General features: G+C 34.2%; 2 protein-coding genes across 3 annotated transcripts; one reads left to right on the top strand and one right to left on the bottom strand.

The window, feature by feature from the left end:
• The first annotated feature begins 3,997 nt into the window (after positions 1 to 3,997).
• Positions 3,998 to 13,416, top strand: LOC142627715 (mitochondrial Rho GTPase 1-like). Of its 2 annotated transcripts, none has more exons than XM_075801579.1 (15): positions 3,998 to 4,267; positions 4,524 to 4,756; positions 5,909 to 6,041; positions 6,357 to 6,506; positions 7,619 to 7,795; positions 7,971 to 8,222; positions 9,494 to 9,562; positions 9,732 to 9,787; positions 9,992 to 10,073; positions 10,301 to 10,512; positions 10,609 to 10,678; positions 10,788 to 10,900; positions 11,365 to 11,515; positions 12,458 to 12,644; positions 12,924 to 13,416. In XM_075801579.1, the coding sequence occupies exons 2-15, from the start codon at positions 4,539 to 4,541 to the stop codon at positions 12,995 to 12,997; spliced, it is 1,944 nt and encodes a 647-aa protein (XP_075657694.1). In that variant the 5' UTR covers positions 3,998 to 4,267; positions 4,524 to 4,538; the 3' UTR covers positions 12,998 to 13,416. The 2 variants fall into 2 exon arrangements, with proteins under 2 accessions (XP_075657694.1, XP_075657695.1); XM_075801580.1 differs by having other exon boundaries at positions 4,129 to 4,444.
• Positions 13,417 to 13,821: 405 nt separating this feature from the next.
• On the bottom strand, positions 13,822 to 15,152 carry LOC142626700 (cyclin-P3-1). The gene is made up of 2 exons (XM_075800410.1): positions 14,619 to 15,152; positions 13,822 to 14,439 (listed from the first exon to the last, which is right to left on the bottom strand). The coding sequence occupies exons 1-2, from the start codon at positions 15,008 to 15,010 to the stop codon at positions 14,256 to 14,258; spliced, it is 576 nt and encodes a 191-aa protein (XP_075656525.1). The 5' UTR covers positions 15,011 to 15,152; the 3' UTR covers positions 13,822 to 14,255.
• Between the last annotated feature and the right edge of the window lie 1,754 nt (positions 15,153 to 16,906).

Below are 16,906 nucleotides of genomic sequence, written 5' to 3'. Positions count from 1 at the left end.
GGCTGGATCCAAATCTTACATGTGGGCTAGCTATGAGGAAAGGAAGGAGAACGTTGGATGAGGGAGAGCATCTTTGGCTCATGTCAACGGTGTGACCATCTTGGGGAAGGGTGAGAAATGCACTTGGCATGGACACCTAACACTAGCGTAAAAGGGAGATAGCGACCCCCTGTGGTTAGATGGTATAGAACACCTCTTATTGGCTGAGTTTATGCTGGACCACTGCTAATAGCAAGTGCATCACTCCTAGCCTCCCTGATGTCCATTTCCTTATATATGGCTTGCTCCCCACGTTGTAGCAGAGCCGCCCTTTATCCGACTACCCTAACATTGGCGTGTCTTCTCTCTCCTCTAACCGTAATATAGTACAATAGCTGTATTAGGGTTTGAAATGGGGGAATCATGGCTTGACATCTGTCCTTATGTACTTGGAAACATTCCTCATACGATAAGAGGAACATGTTGCTGAGCAATTAGCGCAAAAACCTAGAAAGATAGAGAGAAAGAGGCAGAAGTTTGAGTAGGATAAAAACCTTAACTTTCACATATTAGAGAGCTCTAAGAGTGAGGGACATTCTTCTCTTCGCTCACTCATGGTTTTCCATCCCTTCCAAAGGGTTTTCCGCATACTTTGCATGCCTTCTTTACTTTCCTTGCTTTGCTTTTACATTTCTCTAGACGTTAAAGTGATAAAGTTCCCATTTTTATTGTCCTTGACCTTTTTCACTTAAATGTACTATTAGATCCATAGCTCATTTTTCCTTTACAAGCCTGTTAGTCTAACTTGCACACACACACACACACACACACATTTACATTATTGCAACTTGTATTAGTGTTGTCGTGCTCTTAATTTCCATTTGGATAAAAATTGTTACATACACTGTTACACATTTTTTTTTAACTGAAATCATGTCTTCAACTTATTATTTTAGCTCAAAAAAAATGTACGTGTAGCAGTGTGGGTATGTTTTCACCCAAAAAAAAAAAAAATAGTGTGTATGTAACAAAGCACTTCACATTTTTTGTTATATTAGTGTCGTTTTATTTATTTGTTTCTTCATTCTTTTTTGGGTTTTGTAATGTAATTGTGTTTTCATGATATAAAGACAATCTTTTCGATGAAGGTGGCTTGCTTGATGTACTGAGTTTGGACCTGTTATAGTTGGAGCAAGTGATCAGGATAGGTCACAACTGATAAAGTGGTAGAGTAAGAGTTGGTCAACATTTTGAAGCAATAGAGTTTTTTCCTCCAGCGAGAAATGGAGAAGAGGTGGGTGAGTTTATACCTCTTCAAAACAAGATAAACTCAAATGAAGGATTACAAGAGAAGGTGAAGGAGCCAGTTTTGCAATAGCCAATTGATAGCTTGGAGGAAATCAATAATATAATTGAAATAATTTTTTTTTATAAACAATATTAAGTAGTATAAGGAAAATAAAACCAATTAGAATAAGATTACTTACCTCAACTAGCTCACCACAAAAGAATTTCTCCCTAACACTTCCTCTAAAATCTTTAGATATTCCTCAAAACAATTTTTTAGGTACCATTTACTCAATAATTAAATAATTTAAGAAAAACTTATCCAATCAGAAGAGAAACTGCTAAAAATATCCAATACTTTCTCATTATTAGCTCTCCTCATAAAGGACAAAAATAGCATCACAGGGGACTTATCCTATATTCTAGAACCATCATCAATTTATATGTATAAATTCTGTCTCCTCACCAAGCCTAACAAATAGTCCATTGTTTCTCACACCAAAAATCCACAGTTTTTTTTTTTTTTTGGGTATTAAAATTTAAAAATAGTAATTTTCAAATTAAATTCTCCTCTAGAATAATCTAAAAAAAACGCTAAATACCATATTGATTATATAATAAGAAATTTTTTTTTTGGAAGAAACCAAATATGAATAATAATCGCAAGAGGTGAAAGTTTCATTTTCAAATATAGAAGAAGGTTTTTGACATTTCCAAAAACCTTAAAAGAAGTTAGTTTAATTTATTATTAAAAAATAAAATTCCAACAGTGGACTATCCACAATTCCACAAAAGAACTAAGGAGCAAATTGCTATTTTTACATTCTCTGGTTTACAAACATGCAATAGTGTGCTAGAGAAAGCTTTCTAGCTTTCATAACCACCCATCTCTCTGGCTTGCGAGCTACGCCAACCAAATATAAACGAATTTTCATTTCAAAAATTTCATCCTCCTTCAATTCCATTCCCCAAAGCAAATTCTCATGGCTTCGCCGATCATTTCAAATTCTCATACGGATTATCACCATTGATCACTACATCATTAATATCTTTACTTGATGGTAAATACTAAATGAGAAATGTTATTTCTAGGAGCTATTTTTAGAAATATTTTATCAGAAGAATGATAAAACAATAAATGTTGTTGACGGCTTTTTATATTTCCCATAAAAATAATGTCAAAATTTTCCTATTATAATTTATTAACAATTGTCCTAAGGACATCCATTAACACAATCCTATTAATACTATATATAAGAGAGTATCTATAAAGAGAACTTAGTCTAAGAAAATATTGGATTTTCAGAGGTTTTAAAGTTTAAGTAAGGTTTCCATGTAATACTCAAGTACATTAAATACAAGTCAAACCCTAGTTTTTGGGTGCTTTTCAAATAGAACATATGCAGAATGCAGAGATGCCATCTTGAGAGGACAAAGAATCGCAAAAACTGTGATCAGTTGTAATTAAACCAAACTTAATACCTTATGCTGCACTGGGTTTCAACATACTGCTGATTTGAATCAATCAAAGTAGCCGACTTAAAAAGTATAAAAATCTAGTGCCGCACTGAATTTAATATTTTAAAATGTTTTGGTAACATAATAAAAGTTAAGCTCAAAATTGTCCTTAACCAATTGAAAAGATCCAGCTTGTTCTTAAAAGGCTCATGTGTTGAGCCCATTTAGAATAGTATTGGGCTTGACTTGGTTTTGACTGCGAGCCCAAAATACCTGACTCAATTTTCTTGGATCGTACCATAAAAAATAGATTAAAAAAACAGAAATCTCGCTATAGGCCATAGTGTTAATTTTCTTGTTTCATCAACTTGGAGCTTTATGGTAAAGAGTCTTGTGTTTTAAAATATGGTCTAAAAATGCTTTAGATAATTTTTTTTTTTTTATCCTTGAAATCCCGAGTTTTATATATATATATATATATATATATATATATATATATATATATATATATATATATTATGGATAGATGAGATTTGAATTTGAATCTCAAATATTATTAGATGATAAAAAAAACGTTAGTAATTGACTTAACAAAAACCCACAAAATCTTAAGTTTAAAACTTAGCAAAATATGTAAAGTTTTTAAGATTTATTTACATTATTATTATTTTAAAAATATACCCGTACTTTACACATTAAACAAAATAAATGAGTGAAAAAAATTTATTCAAGATACAATGTAAATTGCTTGAATAAACTTATTTTTATTGATTTAATTTATTTAAAAATAAGTGTTTTTTTGATATGATTTTTAAAATAAGTTGAATACACCGTTTATTTATTTTTTCCTTAAAGACTTTTTAAAAATTTATTCATCAATCAAATACTACATTAGATCAAACAAGATAAGTTTACATATTTAAAAAAAAAAAAAATCAAACAAGATAAGGCTTCTTACATCACCTCAACGTTCTAAAATGAATCTAGTACAATATGCACAATTCATCTACCTATTTGGCAAAAGTGAGCATACATCTCATCTCACAATTTATGAATTTAACCACAATCTAAACACGAAAAACTAATGTACACTTGTCAACAAAACACACATTCACAACAATAACAATGCCTCACTCTCTCATAAGAATCTCATAACTCAGCTCAGTTGACATTTTTTAGTATTTTCAACATAAACGTCAAGATTCAAAACAGAAGAGTGAGATAACACTACTTCCATAGTTACATTACATTACATCCCCCCTGCATCCCTCACTTCAACATCTTCACATCACAGCCGTCAGTTCACATCACAAGTTGTCAAAATCACCACACACACCAAAAAAAAAAAAAAAAAAAAAACTTTGTTGTTGTGTTCTGAGTCTGAAGCTTCCACACACTTTCATTATTTCAAACGCTTTCTCCATCCATAGTTAGAGAGTAGTACTTTAGTTTAGTGTGTGTGTAAAACTCCAGTTAGCCACCGCCAAAGCCAAAGCCAAACACTCTCTCTAAACTAGGGTTTTTCTGCTACTTCTTCTCCAAGGTACTTTCAATCTTCACCCTCATATTCCACCTCTATTTACTCCTTTTGCCATTGTCCCAAAAATTCTTCCCCCACACCCCCCCCCCACCTTATTTACCTTTCCTGCCATTCACATCTCTCATTACCACACCTCTCTTCTTCGCTGAATCCTAATTCTTTTTGCCCTCGATATCTAACGTAATTTACGCTTCTGCCATCGCATTCGAAGCCAGCTTCGTGTTTAGGGTTTTTGAGGTTTTTGGTTGTTTTTTTGCAGAGTCTTTGTCTTTCAATGGCGAGAGCTTCAGCTGGAGCGGCGAACCCGTACGGCCGGACCGGTGTGCGTATCGTGGTGGCCGGAGATAGAGGCACTGGCAAATCCAGCTTGATCGTCACCGCCGCCGCCGAGAACTTTCCGGCGAACGTTCCGCCGGTTCTTCCTCCGACGAGGCTGCCCGAGGATTTCTATCCCGACCGCGTGCCCGTTACGATCATCGACACTTCGTCTCGGTGTGTGTGTATATTGTTTAATTATTGTTCTGGTTTTAAATTGCTGTGTTTGGTTGCTGAGAAAAGTGTAGGGAAAGAAAAGAAGCTGGTGAGATGAATTGGCGCTGTTGTGTGATGATTTTGTTGTGTTGTACTGTGTGTTAAATTAAAAAGATTCAGTAGTTTCTTTGGCTTTTGAAAATCTGTGTTTGGACACTGAGAAAGTGTAGGAAAAGAAGAGAAGAGTGTGAGATTATATAGGAAAGAATGGTGTTAAGTGTTGCTTTGTATCGTACTAATGAGATTTGGTATATTCATGTGTTTTGGAAATCTCTCTTTGGTTAGTAAGAAAGTGTAGGAAAACAGGAGAGTAGGATTTCGTTAAGAACATGTAGGAAAAGAAAGGTGTAATTATATTATGATTTGGAAAAGCTCTGTTTGGGTGCTGAGAAAATGTAGGAAAAGAAGAAGAAAAAAAAATTAAGATTATAACTTTAAGTTGTTATTTGGTGTATGGGAAAAATGGTCAAAATTGAGGCTAATGCAAGAATTTCTGGCGTTGTTTTAGTTCATTTCAAGAAAAAAAAAAGTTGTTTGTTAGCTTTATTTATAAATTTTATTTACTTATTTAAAAGCTATGTTTGCTTATATTGTTTTAGTTCTTAGTTAATACTTAATGGTGTATATCTGTTATACATCCTGGGTACATGGGTTGCCTCCTTTAGTGAATAAAGTGAATTAATTTTGCTTACAATTGTGTATCAATCAGGAGAGAATGTCTAAATGAGTAAAAAGGGTTTACATCTGCGCGGTAGTTTTTTCTTTCATTTTGGGCTATAACCTTTATCTGAATATCAGTTTTGTTTCTCGCAAATAAAAAGATCGTACTTACTGCACAAAACTCTAACTTCTGTGGGGTCTGGAATAGGTGATTGGTTGCTGACAAATTGAGGACAGAAAATTAAGCTAGGGTTCTGAAATTGAGATTTTATTTTTATTTTTGACATAAGAAAAGTGTCTGAGTGTCTGATCTTAGTACAATTAGATGGCTTGTTAAGTTGAGTTTTTCATTTTGGAAACTTGAAACGCGTACAAGTTTAAGCTTTTATTACACTAATTGCACTGATATATCCAGTTCAATGTTGAATATTTTATTGTTCTGTTCTTAATTAGAGTGGAGGATGATGGTAAAGTTGCTGAAGAACTGAAGAGGGCTGATGCGGTTGTGCTAACTTATGCGTGCGATGAGCCTTCTACACTTGATCGATTGAGTTCTTTCTGGCTTCCAAAGCTTCGTAAATTAGAGGTCTCTATCCTTCATTTTAGTATAGTTTTCCAATTTTCTTTCTATATGCATTGCTTGAGGCAAGATTCATCCCAGGGCATCTTTTAAGGAAGAGAGAGAGAGAGAGAGAGAGAGAGAGAGAGAGAGAAGGCAAGAGAGATACTCTTCTGGAAACCTCATGCTTGACTGTAAAATCATGCATGGTTATAAATGGAGTTCTCTGCTTTCTTGCTTATCTAGATTTTTGGAAATTTGTTTGGCATAGCAATAGATGGAGCCACTTTGATTTTGATTGTTTGTTGTCTATGATGTGGATGTGTGGAATTTGATGCGCAGGTGAAGGTCCCAGTTATAGTGGTGGGTTGTAAGCTGGATTTAAGAGATGATAACCAGCAGTTGAGCCTGGAACAGGTGATGTCACCAATAATGCAACAATTTCGGGAGATTGAAACTTGCATTGAATGTTCGGCCTTTAAACATATTCAGGTATGTATTGATTCTCCTTTCTGTTTGTCTTTTTATTTTCCCCCTTCTTTAAATGACTTTTCTATCTTTGTTTTTGAGCTCCTTTGTGGTTCAAACACATCAATCCTTTATACTATTCTAATCTTGCTGATGGAATATATATCATTGTAGATTTGTTTTGAACATGATTAGAGCCACATTATGTTTGCTCCTACATTTTTGGTATAGGGTAGATATTTTAAGAGAAGGTAAAATGTTTGGTGGTCTTCAGACCACTATAATTTGTTGTGTAAAGCAGAAAATGTCTGTGTAAGCATTCAGTTTTTAATCAGAAGTTAAAATATCAGTTGCTATTAGATGGAACTATAATGCCATGCTAACACGATGCATAAATGTAAATTTTAATTTTTGATTTTTTCAAATTTTCTTCTGATACCGTTGCCCAAGAATATACATGAATCTAATAGGTTTGAACACGAAGCCAGTTCTTAGAGCAAATAGAAGCAAAAGAACAATTGGCTACTTACTTTTTACTGATCTTAAAGAAAAATATTGAACTTGAGAAATAAACTTAATGTTTGGGTAATGAAGATAAGATGGCATTTTGAACTAGTCTAATCAATACAGACACAGTAGATCATGATAAATGCTGTTTCTTGAAATCTGGTTTGAGATCAAAGTAAACAAATTTCTGTTGATTAGGTTCAATTTTCATAGAAGGAACGATATTAATATGTCTGTATTCATGCTACTTATCAACAAAAAAAAAAAAAATGTCTGTATTCATGCATGATATGTGCTAATGATGGGTTTGTGGCTTGGCCACTGTAAAGGCTTCTAATGGGGTTCTATATGTGCAATATGTAGCAGTCTTATTATACTATACTATAATATCTAGATTTTTTGCCCTTTTGGGTTCCTTGTTATGTGGATTTTTTTTTTATATTAATAGAAAATACATTATGTTTGATCTCTTTAGTGCATTAATCCTGTATTTAGTTGGACCTCTATTTTTTTCTTCTTCATCTTCTTCCTTTTTTTTTGGGACTGTTTATCTGAAACATTGTTTGTAATTTTTTGCTTTATCATTCTAAATTTTTTGGAAATTAATGTTGAAAATTTTCTAATTGTAGATCCCTGAGGTTTTCTACTATGCACAAAAAGCTGTGCTCCATCCGACTGGTCCACTATTTGACCAGGAAACACAGACTTTGAAGCCCCGATGCGTGCGTGCCTTGAAGCGGATATTTATTCTTTGTGACCATGACAAGGATGGCGCCCTCAGTGATGCTGAGTTGAATGATTTTCAGGTTTCTGTTCATCCTTTGTTTGCAACCTGAATTCCAAGTTTGATATTTGTTTTATGTCCAATTATTCAGCTTCTGACAATTTGAGAATGATCTTGTAATACTTGCATACAAGTTTCTCGTCTATTTAAGTTTTAATATTTACTGCTAAAGTTAATGAGGGATCTCTTGTAAACAGGTGAAATGTTTCAATGCTCCATTACAACCTTCTGAAATAATAGGCGTTAAGAGGGTTGTGGCAGAAAAATTGCCAGAAGGAGTCAATGAACGTGGGCTTACTTTGACAGGATTCCTCTTTCTTCATGCACTATTCATAGAAAAAGGGCGTCTTGAGACAACATGGACTGTCCTAAGAAAATTTGGATACAATAATGATATCAAACTTGCAGATGAACTACTTCCATCTTCTTTCAAACGAGCTCCTGATCAGGTAATGCTTTCTTGGGTTAAAGTACAATTTTTATAATACCCATGGTTTTCTTAAAATGATAGAATGCTTATTTGATGTGCTGAAATAATATATTTGGTTTCTGGAAGTGAAGGGAATTTCATTAGATTTTTCATGATCCATTGCCAAGAATGTTGGTAGTTCAGTGCTCTATTTTGTCAATTTTTATGATAACTATCACTTACTCAAATAAACCCAACTAAGCCTTAAGCCCAACTAAAGTTTTCCAGAACAAATTTTATTGTTTGAGTGGTGGAGCCCTATCAAACAGGTTGTTTGCAGGTCGTGCTAATATGAACCCTGATATACAAATATTGATAAATAAATATCAATCCTTATGTTTAAATTAATTATCACTGGTCAGTGTTGTTGATATGGTGAAAAAAAAAAGCCCTACTGGTGCACTCAAAGCATGCATGGAATGTCATGCATTTTCTTTTTTGGGCGCATTTATAGTTTCTAGGGATGGATTTTAGTTGCCACTATGCTAGTGCTGTTTGGTTTGTTACTTGTTTTTTCCTTTTCTTTTTCATTAGACCCTGTTTTGCAAGTATCTGAGTTGTTTGTCGGTTATCTTGTTTGTAAATGGGTGGAGTCTAGTATTAATTATTCCCCTTTTTAGTGGTGGCATCTTGTTGGCCATTTTTTTGGGTTTCAGCTTGGGCTGAGCTTCAAATCTGGTTGTAACACATACTATTGGTTTGACCTCAATTTCCTTCATTTTAAATGTATGCTGGGATCCCACCTGGAGGACCAGGCTTTCTCATGCCTATTCTAGTTTGCTTCAGAGTGATTCCTCTATCAGGGGGTAATCATGATTTCTATGATCATACATGGCCATAATTCTCTGTTATATATCCTGAGCTTGTGATTAATCACCCAATGTTTTTGCATTTAGACTTTGAAATGTAATTAACTGTCAAGTAGGACAATTCTGGGGCCATCAGGGACTAGAATAATCCCTACCTCAAATAAATTGTGCCTCTCGAATTTGGTTGGCCTTGGCATTGAGGACTTACGGTCCATAAATTTCCCACCTTCGGGGATGTGCATGGATTTCAGTTCTAATATATTTAATTTTTTAACTATAACATGCCACTTAGTCATGATTTTATGTGATATGTTATGTAATCATTTACAAACCATATACCGCCCCGCCCCCCTTTCACTCAAAACCTTCCAACTGAAACTGTTGCATTGTGAAGCGCATAATGTTTGTTAAAAAATGCTACTGTTGATTATCATTTGTGTAGAGTGTGGAGCTGACAAATGAAGCCATCGAGTATCTGAAGGGAATCTTTGAATTGTTTGACAACAATCAAGTATGTCTTATTCTGCGCCCTATTCAATACTTGTCTTTCCAATTTGGTTGATTAGCTTATAGTATAATTTGTACAATCAGGACTTACTGTGTAACCTACAATTATTCAAGTAGCTTAGTAGATTTCCAATTTATTAAAATCATGACAATGAGTTTATTATTCCTAATAGGATGGGGCCCTACGACCTCGTGAAATTGAGGAATTATTTTCCACAGCTGCTGAGAGGTAGTTTGGTTTTCTTAAGATAATTTATAATGCGGTTGATTTTACTTTTTTACAAGTCTTATGTTCCCCTACCAAGAGAAATCCTGCTTGGCTTCATGTTCACTAAGTCAATCCTCATAAATCTTGCTATCAATGCATCTTTATCAATAATTATAATGATTAGACGCTAAGGGTTTTCAATGTTTGATAAAATTCTTTTGCCAGTCCTTGGGAGAAAGCCCCATATTTGGATGCAGCAGAGAAAGATGCATTTGGAGGCCTATCACTTGATGGGTTTTTGTCAGAGGTAGGCCCCCCTCCCATTTTATCATTTTTGTGTGGAGGTTCGAGTGGCAATGTTGCAAATCGTTTAAATCAATCTACCAATTTGTTAGATCTCAGTTTGCCCATCTCTTCATACGTGAAGTTTTACTGTTTTGCTAACATGTTTATGCATACACTTGAACTTCTATCAACTTTAGTGATACTCTGGTAACTTGTGCTGAACTTTTTGAGATATGTTTGTGGTCATAGTGGTCCCTCATGACACTTTTAGACCCATCTTGGAGCATGGAGAATCTTATATACATTGGGTATCATGGCGATCCTTTATCTGCTTTCCGTGTGACTAGAAGAAGGCGTTTGGATCGCAAGAAGCAGCAGACAGACAGAAATGTTTTCCAGTGTTTCGTTTTTGGACCCAACAAGGCTGGAAAGTCTGCATTACTGAATTCTTTTCTTGGAAGGTCTTCTGAATCATCCTTTTTAAGTCTGATTGTCCTAGTAATTTAATTTCGTCCCCAAGTAATATAACATATGTTGTTGATGAATCGAAACTTCAGGCCTGTTTCTGATAATTATAATTCAAGCACTGAAGAGCGTTATGCAGTGAATGTTGTTGATCAACCAGGGGTGAGTGCTATTCATCATGCATCACTAAATGCCCTCTGAGTTGCTGTGGTATCTAATTTTGTTGATATCCCACTCTTTTTCCTGAGTATTTGTTTGTTATTTGCTTCAGGGAATAAAGAAGACCCTTGTGTTGAAAGAGATACCTGAAGATGGAGTAAGTAAATTGCTATCTGATAAAGAATCCTTGGCTACTTGTGACATTGCAATATTTGTTCATGACAGGTAAATAAAAGCCTGTAACTATTGTCGTATTTAACGTTGAAATGAATTATAGCACTGTCTCTGTGCGTGATCATACAATTAGTTTTTTCAACTTTCTTACACTCAACATTCAGTTATTTTTTATCTAGTTTAGTTTGACTTTTTCAAACTTCATATATCAATCTAGGGCCATGTATTCATATTACTCTTTTGTATATCAATTTTGCGCTGTCTATTAATTTTACTTCTAATCTTATGGTGGTTTTAGTATGGGGTTACTAAATTTTATGGATGAGAATGTTGGGTAGCTATTATTTGCTCTTTATATTTTCTAAATTTCATAGGGAATTCCCCTTTATTGATAGGTGAACTTAAGTTTGCTCTAAACAGTATTTCAATACATATATATTCATGACCTGTACTATCTTTATAGTTTGCATTTATACTTAGGAGTTTCTGAGAATTAATGCATTTTACTTATACAGTTCTGATGTGGTATCATGGAAGAGAGCAACTGAATTGCTGGTAGAAGTTGCTGGTCATGGTGAGGATACTGGCTTTGAGGTGCCTTGCCTCATTGTTGCAGCTAAAGATGACCTGAATTCATTTCCCATGGCCATACAAGATTCTACTAGGGTATATACTTTATTGCAAGATTAAAATATCCTGCAGATTCTATTATGCAAGCTTAATATTTCCCCAAATTATATTTAGTGGTTTTTATTGTTTGCTTGCTCAGGACATTGATGTTTACAGTTGGCTTGTCAGTGTTACAGTCTGTGTTCTTGCAGGTCTTCTGCCTGATAATACAGTGCAAACTTTTTAAAATTAGCTCTTTATCAATTTTTGAGTAATATTGGTTGCAGCTTGCAATTTGACTTACATGCACAACATTTTTTGGCAGAAAAAGACAATATTGGTTAGAGAAGTTAGAAGTGTGGAGAATCTTTGCTTCATTATCTGAAAAGCATGTAGGTATTCAGTGTCTAAATGGCCTGAAGTTTTAAATCTTAAAGAGGTGGCTCAAATTTAACATTTTGAACAAAGTACCAACGGAGATAAAAACTATCTAAATAAACTTTATAAATATATTTGAGTTATATTGTTTTCTAGTTGGAACTTGAAATACTTGGACACGATTTCCCCATTTTAGGTATTTTGTGGTTTTGGTTGACAATTATATCTAAATATTTAGATATGTCTATGACTATATGTTCCATTGCATAGCTACAAAGATATATGAACTTATTGACTGCCAAGAGCCTTGTAGCTCAACTGATTGACATCTCTTAGTGTGTCCGTGACATCCAGGGTACAAATTCCCCATCTCTTGTTGTAACTATGGAATTATAAAAAAAAAAGTATATGACATTAGTGACTATTATTATTTTTTTATGTTCAATAACAGTAACAATGATGCTTGTGATGATAATGAGAATAAGATTTGTTGTCATTTGACTTTTTAATTGTTCATTTGACCACTATTCCATTAATTGTATTGATTATTGTGAAACTGATAGCAGCTTTTAGGCATTAAACCATTCTTAACAAATTTCAATGCCACTTTTGCTTTTTTAGGTTAGTCAGGACATGGGAATAGAGGCTCCTATACCAATCAGCGCAAAGTTGGGTGATCTCAATACTGTATTTCGTAGGATTGTAAGTGCTGCAGAACACCCCCATTTGAGCATTCCTGAAACTGAAGCTGGGAGAAGTCGAAAGCAATACCACCGTCTAATAAACCGTTCGCTTATGTTCGTTTCTGGTATGCCAGTCTTTGCAATTTGAAATTGCTGATTTTATGTCTCGTCTTTTCATATTTTGATCTCTTATACAAGTTCACTGGATTTATATGGAGTTTGCTTTTATCTTTCATGTCATGGTCTTGCTGCTTTACTGATTAAAAATTTGTTTTATCCTTGTGTGTTTGCCTCTTGTTTCTAATGCATCATCTAATTATTGTGACTATAAGCCCGAGTTTAATTTCTCTGTTAAGCTTTCGTTATTATTTGTTTCTTTCTAAGTCATTTTGTGCCTTTGACAGTTGGAGCTGCTGTGGCCATTGTTGGACTGGCAGCTTACCGAGTCTATGCTGCAAGGAAGAATGCTTCTGGTTAAGGGATGAAAGTTTTCCATCAGTCATTGCAGTTTAGCTCTTCCTCTCCTCAATTTGCATACAGTTCGTTGTGCAACGATTTGTCTTCTCCAAATTTCTACATTGTTGGGTTTCTTGAGACAGTTCCATTTGTAGAGAAGTTGCAGATTTCTACCAAATTATCACAGCCTAAAATTTTTCTTTCTTTTCTGTTCCTTGTAGGTTTATACTTAATGGGCAATATCTTGCCTGCAATTCTCGTATTCCTTGTGGGGTATTTTCCCCCCCTTCTTTATGAAGGCTTTTCAAAGTTTTATACTGAAATATGCAATGGAGTGAGTTGTGTAGGAATTACGCAATATGAAAAGTTTTGCAAAAATTGGTCCCCCATGTGTATCCACCTGTTTAATGATTTCATTTTCCTGTTACAGTTTTTCGTTAATGTGTTCTTATCAATGTGGTTACTCTTATATTTGGTGAAGTTAAATATAACATGCTTACCTATGGTGGGGTGTTGAATGAAGGGTTGTTTGTAATTCTCTACTTTCAATGCTTGAATCTAACTCATCCGAATCTTTTGCTGGCCTATTGATTATTATCACACACTAAAACTCCAATCTGGAAAAAATAGGAGAGAGAGAGAGAGAGAGTATAAAAAGGGCATCCCGTTTCTGGTGATTGCCATGAGACACTCTTGGTTTTTGTTAAAAAGGAAAGGAAAATGTTACTTTAGAAATTAAATTTCTTTTAGCATACTTTTACAAAGTTCTTATCTAAGGTTCGGAAACTGATGCATCTTTTCAGGTAAAACACTGAGGGCAACATAATCTGAGACATCTCCACATTGATGGCAATTTTCTTTGATTCATAATCAACAAATTGGATCTTGGGTTTCATAGTCATCAAAGAGCAAAATTGATGTTAATCGTGAAAATGACAAAACAAACAAAATATTGACAGAGAACACCAAAGCAGAAACAAGCACCAAGGCATTTATTACTATTTTTTCTTTTGTCATTGATTTGGTTTGGCGAAACCTCAGTAGCCAAATTTCCTGCTCACTTCTGGCCGCATACATAGAGACCAGGGGCGGATTAGCTCAAGCCAAGGCTATGCTCTAAATTATGCTTCATTTAACTACATTGCCAAAATAACAAAAAGGGAGAGAGAAATAAGACATAGCATTGTGAGTATCATATGCCTTTGTAGCTGGAGCCTGCCAGTTTGGGTGCACATACAGTTTCATATATGTTAGGCTACTCTACATTTAATCCCCAGGAATTAGTCCAGTAGGTTAATTCGGTTGCGAAGACCTGCCTTTTCAAGCTGGAGACAGTATTTCCCAAAGACCTCAGGGGTTACAAAAAGTCTAAAATCCAAATTGAATAAAAAGTTCAACTCCAAGCTGTTCAGTTCTGCGGTGCTTATGCCACCCACTTTGGCATAGTAGGCGTTCTCTTGACACCTGCATTTCAGTGAGTAATTCATGAATGAATTCTGATTTATGCTGCCAATTACATAAAGAAACGAAATCAAACCATGAATGCTACAAAAGAAGATGTTGTGACAGAAAAAAAAAGAAGCAGCATGGAGTTCATAAAAACATTGCTGCATCTAATTTGGTTATGTGATAGGAGTACTTACTCATCATCCATGAACTTTGCAGCAACCATAACGCTTGTTATTAGAATCCGATGAACATTGAGGGGAGTAAGATAAGCATCCGTGCGTTGGAGGAATTTTTCAATGTATATGTATGCAACAACAAAGCAAGAAGGGCTGCATTTGGAGTACTTGAAAATGCGCTCAACATACTGTTGAATGCTTAAGATTGGTGCCTTCATACCATGGAAGATGGTAACAGCATCCTTCTTCTTTGACACCTTCAATAGCTTTTCATTCTTTGAAATGGTTCTCTCAAGAACAGAAGAAAGAATTAAAAGAACTCTGGGAGTTCCTGAAACCCCATTTTCATATTTATCCAATCCTAAAGATGCATAGATTTCTGATCCAACAGTCTCACTTTTGAGTGCCATTGTTCCTATATCTAATTAGAGCTGAAATATATATGAACACAAAAATAATAACTTATTTGTAAACTTTATGCATCATTTTAATAAACTCAATAAATTGAGCTTAATCTTATGTTAGGGATAGGGCTAACCTTGATGCATGCTTTCCAGCCAGAACAAATCCTTTGGAATAGCATGGCTCTGCCAAGGTCCACTTATTCTTAATAATTGTAGTCACAAATGTAAAGTTGCTTTATCAAAATGAGATTCTTTTCTTTGAGATTAAGCCACTATTCACCAAGGAATATACATATACAACTTAAGAGATTAAGGAATTTTATCTTGTTAGGCCAATTGGCAGTAATAATGTATTATTCAAGCTCTCAAGTTTCTTAGAGCATCAAGGGGAACTATAATGTTGGTATATACTAAGGTATATATGCAGCACAAAAAAAAAAAAAATATATATATAGATGCTAATTAGAGATAGATACAATTGGAGCACTAGGATAAAGTGGAAGGTACAGTCACAGAAATTTGTTAGAGGGACCACAAGTGTACAAGGATAAAGAAAAAGGATAACTAGATACTAAAGGAAGATAATGGAAATAAATTTGATTTGGTATGAGGCAGTGTGGCAGAACTCTTTTTCTTTTGAGTGGGTTTTGTTTCATTTTGTGTAGTCCAAATAATTTGATTGAACCTAGCCATAATGTCCTCTGCATATATATGGTAATAACAATTAACTATTGGGCTAAGGTGCCTTCAAATAAGTGATGTAGCTTATTGGCATCCTCTATTTGCCCCATAATGTTAATCCTCCTAGGAAGATCTAGATTTTTAGAGGAACACCATTTTAATATATTTTCTTTCAAGTTTCAAATAAAAGAACGTAGTTTTTTTAAAGCTACACTCTTCAGACTTTTCAGATAAAGTAGAAAGCATGTTGGAAAAAAAGCGGTGTATTTTGTTTTCATTTTCAATGGGATTCGCCACTAAAAAACTGATTTAGTTTTGTTATTTGTACTCAGTTTCAGTTTCAATATCCAAAAAAGTGAGTTTCAATATAAAAAATGAATACACCTTTTTGCCATTTTCATTTTCATTTTCATTAAAAATGAATACAGTGGCATTTTTGTAAAAAAAAAACTCAAAGTTTGTGTTGAATTTATAATTGAAAAGTGAAAAAAAAAAGTAGATAAGAAAATTTGTGTCAAACATAAAATGAGTTGAAAATAGAAAATGAGTACAAGATTTGAGAAAGGAAAAATGAGTACAGAAGATGAATACACACCCAACACAAACCAAACAGCACCTCACATAATATTGTGTCTATTAACTTTGTTAATGACGAACAAAAGTACTGGTTTAAGTTACAAATTATAGAATTTAACAATATGATGATTTGTATTTGTTAAACGGACCCATGGAATGAGAAGGATTTGGAGAGAGAAGTAAAACTAGTTAATTTACCATTCTAAACACCCATTAAGCACTTTTTTGTTCAAATCTTTACACATAATGGTGAAAAATATGACATGGGACAGAGAAAAGCAAATGAGAAAAATCATTCATAGACAAAGACAAGGCTTTGCATGATAGACCGTCGGTCTAATATCATAAAGAATGAACCATGCCGACCGTGGCTCGGTCTAATTGTGACCAAACGTGACCTAGATTTTTTTTAGAAGAACTTGACCTAGTTGTTGTTGGTTATTTAATTTCCCCACCTTATTTTATTATCTATTGTGAACAACTTAAAGAAAACAATATGCTAATTTATTTAATTAATAAATTTTTAAATATTTTGTGATTCTCATTCTACCAGACAAATATGCTAATCTATTTAATTAATCATTTTAGTTTTGAGGGATTCTACAAGACACGTTTAAATCAATTTGACCTTTGAACTATAAATAG

The sequence above is a fragment of the Castanea sativa genome, chromosome 3, assembly GCF_040712315.1.
Source record: "Castanea sativa cultivar Marrone di Chiusa Pesio chromosome 3, ASM4071231v1".
Classification (NCBI taxonomy): domain Eukaryota; kingdom Viridiplantae; phylum Streptophyta; class Magnoliopsida; order Fagales; family Fagaceae; genus Castanea; species Castanea sativa.
The sequence above is the reverse complement of the archived record's forward strand: the minus strand, read 5'-3'. Positions and strand labels throughout refer to the sequence as shown.

Coding starts and splice junctions, on each gene's coding strand:
- LOC142627715 (XM_075801579.1), top strand. CDS start 4,539: ATGGCGAGAGCTTCAGCTGGAGCGGCGAACCCGTACGGCCGGACCGGT. Junction 9,563..9,731: donor AATTGTTTGACAACAATCAA/GTATGTCTTATT, acceptor TATTCCTAATAG/GATGGGGCCCTACGACCTCG. Junction 11,516..12,457: donor CCATACAAGATTCTACTAGG/GTATATACTTTA, acceptor TTGCTTTTTTAG/GTTAGTCAGGACATGGGAAT.
- LOC142626700 (XM_075800410.1), bottom strand. CDS start 15,010: ATGGCACTCAAAAGTGAGACTGTTGGATCAGAAATCTATGCATCTTTA. Junction 14,440..14,618: donor GCAAAGTTCATGGATGATGA/GTAAGTACTCCT, acceptor ACTGAAATGCAG/GTGTCAAGAGAACGCCTACT.